At 39.8% G+C, this 8,569-nt stretch overlaps 1 protein-coding gene across 4 annotated transcripts in view; it reads left to right on the top strand.

The window, feature by feature from the left end:
* The first annotated feature begins 1,201 nt into the window (after window positions 1-1,201).
* Window positions 1,202-8,569, top strand: part of LOC109520743 (septin-7-like) — a 59,293-nt gene continuing 51,925 nt past the window's right edge. Inside the window, exons 1-2 of one of the 4 annotated variants that reach the window (XM_019878170.1) lie at window positions 1,202-1,510; window positions 4,031-4,127. In XM_019878170.1, coding sequence (XP_019733729.1) covers window positions 1,472-1,510; window positions 4,031-4,127 — 136 coding nt within the window. In that variant the 5' untranslated portion in view covers window positions 1,202-1,471. Of the gene's footprint in view, window positions 1,511-4,027; window positions 4,128-8,569 lie in introns of all 4 variants that reach the window. The other 3 variants (XM_019878171.1, XM_019878169.1, XM_019878172.1) reach the window with 3 other exon arrangements.

The raw sequence follows: 8,569 nt of genomic DNA, 5'->3' as shown, positions 1-8,569 counted from the left end.
CTTTAGAATATATTTATTTATTTTTACTGAATACAGTAAATGAATAAATTATTTATTTAATGCAATTAATAAATAACATTCCTAAATACATTTTAGATAATTGTGTGTGTCTGAGTGCCTAAGCAGTGTAAGTGGAGCAGCTTAGTGTATATGCTGTGTCCATGCAGAAATTATGTTTATATCTATTCTGTATGTCTTTCTCCACAGATACCAGCAAATGTAAAGAAGCCCGCCAATGGAGGTCAAAAGCACTGAATCTTGAATCACTTCAGACGGTTTGCCAGAAACCACCAAAATCGCACAATACAGTTGCTGTAATAGTACTTGCAGCTTAGGACTGTTCCACAAGATCTGCACCTATATTAATCTTTTATCAGCACTTAATTCAGAACAGAACTATTGTGATTATTATACTGTTTTTCATCGTCACTGTAATGTTATGTCTGCAAAGGTTTAAAAGTTTGATGAAAATAAAAAGTCAAATAAGATTTCGAATCTTTGTCTTTTTTGCCCTGGTTTGAATGTGCCCCCTCTATCAAAACCCCTGGCCTCAGCCAGGCCCCCTCAGTGAAATTGATCGAGAACCGCCACTGGTGGTTTTACCGCACAACGGTACTCTTTAACATTTCCATACTTATTTGTCATGTCCCTGTTTATGATTATACAAGTGTAGCCTGTACTATCAGAGACAAATTCCTTGTGTGTTCTACATACTTGGCCAATAAAGATGCTTCTGACTCTGAACAAAACAGTTAAACCCACATAGGACGTCCGTATGGAACCATGCGAAGATGCATTTGCGGTTTCTCTTGTACTACGACTTCCTGTTTCTAAATTGCACAGCACAGGAAGTGTACAGCAGTTGTTTTCAAAACAAGAGATTAAAACCTTAGCTGGGTTGCAATAGTCCAATCATTGGCTGTAACGTTAATCGGATCTAAAGCGATGCTTCTATTTTCTGGTATTCAATGCAGGACTGTAAAAAGTCAGAATAGTTCCTGCGTTCAAATTAAAACACATTTTTATTGGGGTACAGTTGTATATTATTTTTAATGAGAAAACCGCACCTCAAAATGTAGCTAGAAATTTGATAATCTCATTCAAGCAGAACACGATAAATAAATTATGTTTCAGCTCTAAAGCTACGTTTACATCAAAGTTAAAATTTTATCCTGAAGTTTCCAGTCGGAAATAGTATTGAATAGAATCGAAGTAAACCAGTAGTGGACAAAATCAGGCGGCCTATTTTCTTCGCGGATATTCGTCTGTTGGCTGTGTTGCGACTGCTGTTAGTTCGTCACATGTAATATATTTGTTGTTTAGTTTGACGCCCGGTGTTTTAGTTTATTATCAAGAAGGCACACTTGCAGGGCAAAACGCGCATTTCTTATCATTCCGTCATTCTCTTGGACGCTTGTCTGTGTATGCATTGGTGACTGTCCATTGCAGGCTGGGCGGTGACAGCATTACAATGATCGAGCGACCAGAAACTGCGGTTCCAAGCATTGCTGTAAGTCTTTTTTTTTTCCAAAATAGCCACGCGTGTCAGCATTGAGCTTAGTGTATGTATGCAGGAAAAATACACAACTGTACCCTCTTCGCAAAGACTCAATCCTCTCATCCAAAACGTAGTTTCTCACGTTACTCCATGTTAGCTTCGTGCCCTCATGCACTTCAAGTCATTTCAGAATTGGGAGATTGAAGCGTAGTTACTCATTCGTTAAAACTACCCGTTTTTCAAACGTACCCCACACAATTTGACATTTATTCGCCGTTCTCATGCATTTGGAAATTACTCGTGGGGGAAAAATGTATCATGACTCCCATCAAAGATCGGAGCACAGTTAATATAAGGAGAGCTAAAATAAAATGGGTGCAGGAGATGCGTCGCTGAATAGATATTCTTGGGATGTTAGTTTGTATTTTGGTAATGCCGTAAACTCTTTTCAATGTAGCAGAAGAAATTGCTTTGGTTAAATTCATGAGCGTTTTGCCACAGACATGGGCTGGCATGCTAGGAAAATGTCCATAATGAAACATTCAGGACGACGTTGCTCCCCCCTGCTCCTCAATTAACATGCTATTTAAAAGAAATTATTAAAAGATGGCAAGGAAAATTGAACTGACGGAATTTCCAGCATCACCACCAGGATGCGTGCGTGCGTGAGTGAGTGTGAGACATCATACATCAAATGGAGTGAACCACGCAGTGACTATGACCAGAATGTAGACTGGGGGAAGGGTTCACATGAAGAGTATGGCTGAGCTTTTCAGGCTCTTTGTCACTCTTTCATCTCCTCTTACATATTTTTCCTCTGGGTGTACCATAATACTAAGGGAATAATAAGCCAACATCCAACCTTTGCTACCATACTATACTGAAACCCTTTCCCCTAACATCTGTTCCTTTGCATGCTAACACATTTTTTGTGTGTATCCATGTTTTCATCAACATTTAAGTGAAGCTTTCTGACATCCCACTTTCACACTTTATTCATTTGGGGAAATGATAATGCCAAATGCAGTATGTCATATTATCTGTGGCTCTGAGCTGTGCGTGAAGGTGGGTGTACCATCAAAAAAAAAATGGCCTGTTATATAATGGTGTGCAACAAATTGTCTCCTTTCCCACCTACACTCACAACTTAAGTGGAGCCTGATCAAACATGGAATCGGTTAAGTGCTTCATGCAAGATCATTGGAGCTGCGAGGACATTGACAAGGCGGATGGATTGTGTCATGATGGAATGTAGTCCCCTCAGCCATACTGGACTGGTTGGTTGTTGATTTTTAGCGTAGTGCAGTTCTACTGGATGACACACTTTTGTTTTAGCATGCATGGTCTGGCTGTGCGTAAAAACTCAAAGAGAGAGACACAATGTCTTTAATGAGTTTAGCCAGCTGTGCATCAATTTTTGCACAATTTGAAAATTGTCCCAATTTCAAATGGATCGCCCGACTTTGAATCAAACTCTAAAGGAGCTTAATTTAAGTGACTATAATGGGAGAGAGTAAGTTGATGAAAGATCAAAGCAACTCTTTGCAGATACTGCAAACCCTTTTGTGGAAACATGAAAGTAACTGTATTTTACTTGAATGCCTTTAATGTCCAACCAAATATTGCATTACTGTTGTGAGGATATTAGAAAACTAAGAGTTCAGCTCATCCGTCACCTCACAGAGACACAAGCGCATCTCACCGGTCTTATAGTAATCATTTTTATCACTGTTTTATTTGTCATCATATTTTCAACTGTATATTATGAAACTTTGTCTATCATGTGTGCAAAACAGCATTTTTCCATTCACACTATGTAGGGCAGAGCCTGAGAGGTTGCTCAGAGGCAGGCAAAGCAACAATCAATTGTTTTTGCCTCTCGTAGCGTGTACGACAGTTTGGCAGGCGTGGGCGCTGGGTGCAGCAGGGGTTTGTTTTCGAGTACAATGCTAGATAGGGAGTCAAACGAAAGAGAAGCGGAGCTGGGCAATACCTCACGGATCGGACAGATTGCAGCCGCTTTTGACCTGAGATCTTAATGACCTGAGATCTTCATCACATCCCATGGAATCTATTCAGAATGTAGGATTTTGCAGAACGGGATGTTCATGCTACGTTATCTTTACTCCACTGTGTGTCTTGGTGTGAATCTCTATTGATTTGCTTTATTTCATCTTCGTTGCACCAACATCATCTCATCTCGCTTCTCCCAGGTCACCTCCGTCCTTTGTGCAGTGCTTGATACTCTTTAAAAGCAGCACTCTTTCTGCAAGAATTCTAATTGCAGCGATTCTAATTGCAGGTTAATTTCAAACAGCATTGTTTCGACTCATTACATTTGTGAACAGCTCCAGTTGTAGGCATTTGTATTCATGCATGTCGAAGTAACAGTTTTCTGACATCAGTAATGACTTCCCAATGCTTTGACTCAGCCATTTTTTGCAAAGTAAACACTTCTGGCATGTAACTTACATTTTTGCACCGACTTGCTTACATTAAACCAATGTGTTTGTGTCTTCTGTGCATCAGCAGCGGAACCTGGAGGGCTATGTGGGCTTCGCGAATCTTCCCAACCAGGTGTATCGGAAATCCGTGAAAAGAGGCTTCGAGTTTACATTAATGGTTGTTGGTAAGTAAGAGACATTCTCTGCCTGTGTCTGCTCTCCTCAGCATGCTTTAAGGCAGTGTTTTTCAAACTTTTTTGAGCCAAGGCACACTTCTTTCATTGAAAAAAATCTTGCGGCACGCCACTAGCTGAAAATGTGAACCCCCCCCCCCAATATAACATGTTATATTGTTACTATAACAGTTTTTAACATTTAAGAATGACGTTATAACAGCTTGAATTGGAATCAAATGAACACAAAGAAAACAGTATTTTATCATCGTTCACATTTCTTGTTTCAACGTCGTCCTGCATTCATGCGTCACAAATTCGCTTGTCTCTCGTCGAAACACAAGGCAATTGGCTAGCTGTTGCTGCTCCCTAGTGGTATGGGAGGGTACTACATGATTACTTTCTGGGCGAAAGACCGCACAGGCATACAAATTGGATATTTTCCTGCGGCACACGGGTTGAAAAACACTGCTTTAAGGTGTGAGTTACTGGGTCATCAGCGCGAGTTGAAAGAACTCAAAGTATTTGAGGCATCCAGTATGCTCATTTGATCAAGGTGAGCAGCTGACAGTGAGGAAAAAAAACATGTTTGTGCAGTGGTTTCTGGTCGGCTAAATCATCCAAGTGGAGTAATTTACAAATTGTAATATCACTTGTCTGGGTTGGCAAGTACACCGTTTTCCAATAAGGCATTTTTGCAGATCCCTTACACACAGTGACACATTTTTTGTATACACACACATTTTTAATAATGTCTCGGATGATATACTGTAGAGAGGCACAATTTGGTAACAACTGTGTGTACTTTTCTGCCTGACCTTTCAAAGAGAGCAACTTGTGCTTGCAAAGTTCTATCCCCTTTGGAAAATTCCTTATTAATGTTTGCATGGGGGGGGGGGGACTGAAGTACCACGGAAGATTTGAAATCTTGAGATGCTCAAATGATGCCTAACATATAACGTAGAATGACCCTGTTGAACCCATCACAGAATATGTACACATCAACAATGCACATTCCTTGAACTGGTTGTGCTCCAAACTATTTTAAATGGGATTTTTCCACCGGGGTTTGTTTTATTGTATTTCTATCTCTCTTTTATTCATTTGATAGTTTTCTCTGTATCAATTTGTGTTGTATAAATAAAGGGAGAAAAGGTGAGAGAAATACTTGCCATTATTGTCACATGATTGAAAGGAAAAATATTATCTGAGTATAAAATTTTCTCCATATTGAACAACCCTACGACAATAGAAAATTCTACAAGCACAAAGTTAACCTGGGAAAGGTCAACTTCTGTTTCTTCCTTTTCTTCTCCCCCCCCTCTTCATTCCGTCTCGTCATTGATTGGATCACTTTATGTCTGGAGGAATTTCACCCACACAAAATAAAACAAGTGAAAACAAAACTTGGTCTGTTGTCCCAGACAAGTTGATGTAGATCGTCTGGGATTCATTTGTAAGTGTAGCGCTTAGCAATGAAGTGGGCTGTTTTTTGGGCTCTTTATGCTCACAGAGACAACCACCCATGCGTGACCTAACGGATCCTGTTTGTGGCTTCTCTCGCACATGGCCTTGGGTTGGTTTCTTCCCATTGTAGTTGGATGCCATCCTTGTGTGCCGGAGCGGATCCACATTTCACAATTGACAAACAGTAACAGTACGCAGTGGACAGTTGAAAAGAATGATGACTGATTCAGCCCTCAGCAAATTCTTTGTCTTGATAAAACTGCCATTCACCTTGATATTTTTTTCGTCTAAAACATTTCAGACAATAATACTGTCTGCTGCGTTACATTCCATTGTAGATGTATCATTAACAACTTAAATGTCATGAAAAGCCGAACGTTTGCAAGCAGATTTCAGCGGTACACTCACACACACATGGACTCACGCACACACACTTACTTACGTCATTATGCTCTGCTTTTTGCTGTTGTTTTTAGGCTGTCTTTGTTCCATGCAGCCAACGATACGCATCGATGCATCGTAATGATTGTAGCTCATGTGGTGGCCCCCAAAAATTGTGTCATGAATAGGTTTGCATCACTTTATTTAAACCTATATTAATTGCAAGTCATTAAATCATACTCATTTTGTTTGTAACAAATGCAAACAGGGGAGACTGGGGTGGCAAGTTCAGCATAGGGGCAGGTTGAGCCACCTGTTGTTCCTAAGAAACTATTACCAAAAAAAAAAAAAAAAAAAACTTCAGACTAAATGTTTTTGTGGTAAGACTATTTTGTGGAAGCTGTGCTGGTGTCAGAGCCACATGGCGGAATTAGTTAGATGTGCAAAAGGATGTCGAAAGTATTTTTTGGGGGGTGTGAGGGAGGGCATTTTATATCACAATAACGATCTCCTCTTTCATCTCATACTGCTTTAAACAAAAAAGCGTATGAGGGAAAAGTGGTTAGGATTGTTGTTATGGATGTTAGGTTGTTATGTGTTATGTTTATTATTTTACTTTATGTTGTAACTGTTTTGTTAAGTGCTTTGTTGCAGCTGTTGTGAAAGCTTTATATAAATCAGGATGTATTTTATTGTATCGTATTAAAAAAAATTATACAACACACTTTGACTGCTCACCTTTTGTCACTTCATTATGAAGTGACATTCAACAGATCTTGTATCAAAAGCAAAGTAGCCTAGATATTTTAGCACAAATGTCGTCATCATTCTGATTGAGAGGCATAAAAAATGTTTCTGAGAGAAATTGAGTCATAAAAATAAAATAAAATAAAAAAGGTCCACTCTACTGTAATGTAATTTTGAAGTTGTTTATTGCGCAGATATCAAAAGACATATTCAATACTCAGGGCTTTATTGTGGGGAAAAAAAAATTACATTTGTAATATTCTAAGCATTCAACTTACTATATGCATTCATTTTCTGACTTGCCTATCTTCAATATTAATCTATTAATATACTTTTAATCTTCTTGGCCACCCCTCCTGGCTGACAGATGGGAGGCGTTAATATTAACTGTTAAGCTGTGTGTGAAGCACTGTTTTGAATTAATTTTCTCTCCAGGCACTCAATAAATTGCCTGCTATTTTGCTGATCAAAGATGCATACGTTGTGCATTAACGCAGTTCCAGCGAGACCATTTGTGAAGTGTACTCCATTACTCAAGCAGTTTTTAGTCTATTCTTTTACAAAGACATAACGTTATTTTAGCAATTAGCATGGCTTCTCCGTCTCTCCCTCTTTTAATTAATTTTAATTCGCCGCCAAAGAGGCGAGATGATGGAGGCTGTGATGACTGAATTCAGAGTGAAAACCACGACGTGATTAGCAGGCAGTAGTAGCTAGCCTAAGCTCGTTGCTAAGCTTGCCATCACTTGCCGCCGCAGTGTCTCACTTTAACCTGCCGACTACATGCGTGTAGGTGACGTAGGCATCCCAGCAAAGCTTTTTGGGAAGATGTCCACCGTTCAATCATTGGAAAAAAAGGAAATCTGTGATCTGGTTTTGATGTGTCTCAAGATAAAGCTGCTCTGCTTGTATACAGTACGTTGAAGTCATACGCAGCATGCCTTGAGGGCATTTTAAAAATGTTGTACATTATTAATAATTACAGGTTCCTTGTTGTTCGTTTATTATTTACCCAAGCAGTAGGATTCATTGCTGGCATTCACCCACCTCGTTATTAATTCATTTTCATTGAGTCAAGGATTTAATTTAGCACTGTGTCTTTGTGTACCGTGATAGTGTATTATGATTTCACTTCGCTGTACAGTGAAACTTCTCTAGAACAAAACCTATATGGGCGAAAATACCCCCTAATGTGAAAAAAAATCTTTATGCATTAACACCATTCCCATTCTCCTGCCCCCCATACGACGAAAAAAAACCCTGTTGCGTTATACAAAATCATTTTTTCTGCTCCTGCCTCGCGAAGACATTCACTACAACGAAGTCTAATCCAACAGCGACATCTACTGCTTCGTTGGGAAATGGCAACAGCAACCACCACACTGCTTTACATAGTGAACTATGTTTATTTCGGTCACAGCTGCGAGTTTCCTGAACGCAACATACTCATAGCTGCTCTGCCATTGGCTTACCGAGCATCATCCTGGCCTCCGATTGGCCAAGAGGGACCTCAATATCTATGTGTGTAGATACTGTAGCTAGATCCGTGGAAGATGGAGTGGAATGCATCCGATTAGCTGCTCAGAGTAAATTCCTTGTGGCTCGACGGACAGTCAAATAAACGACGGACAGTCAAATAAACGAATGTTTCCTGGAATGCTTTACTTGTTATCATGCTAAAAACCTTACGCTAACTGGAGCGCTAATTAGAGAGAAGGCGAGTTCCATCGCGCTAACTATGGCCATCGAGGACTACGAAGTGTCCCGTGGCTGGCTTTAAAAGTTCATTGCGTGACATCAGCTGAGCAACGCTGTCTTGGGTGGCGATCGAGGGGAGGTCAAGTTAGAGACAGTGAGAT

Source organism: Hippocampus comes, unplaced genomic scaffold, assembly GCF_001891065.2.
Source record: "Hippocampus comes isolate QL1 unplaced genomic scaffold, H_comes_QL1_v1.1 scaffold37, whole genome shotgun sequence".
Taxonomy (NCBI): Eukaryota; Metazoa; Chordata; class Actinopteri; order Syngnathiformes; family Syngnathidae; genus Hippocampus; species Hippocampus comes.
This window is presented reverse-complemented; position numbering and strand designations above follow the sequence as displayed.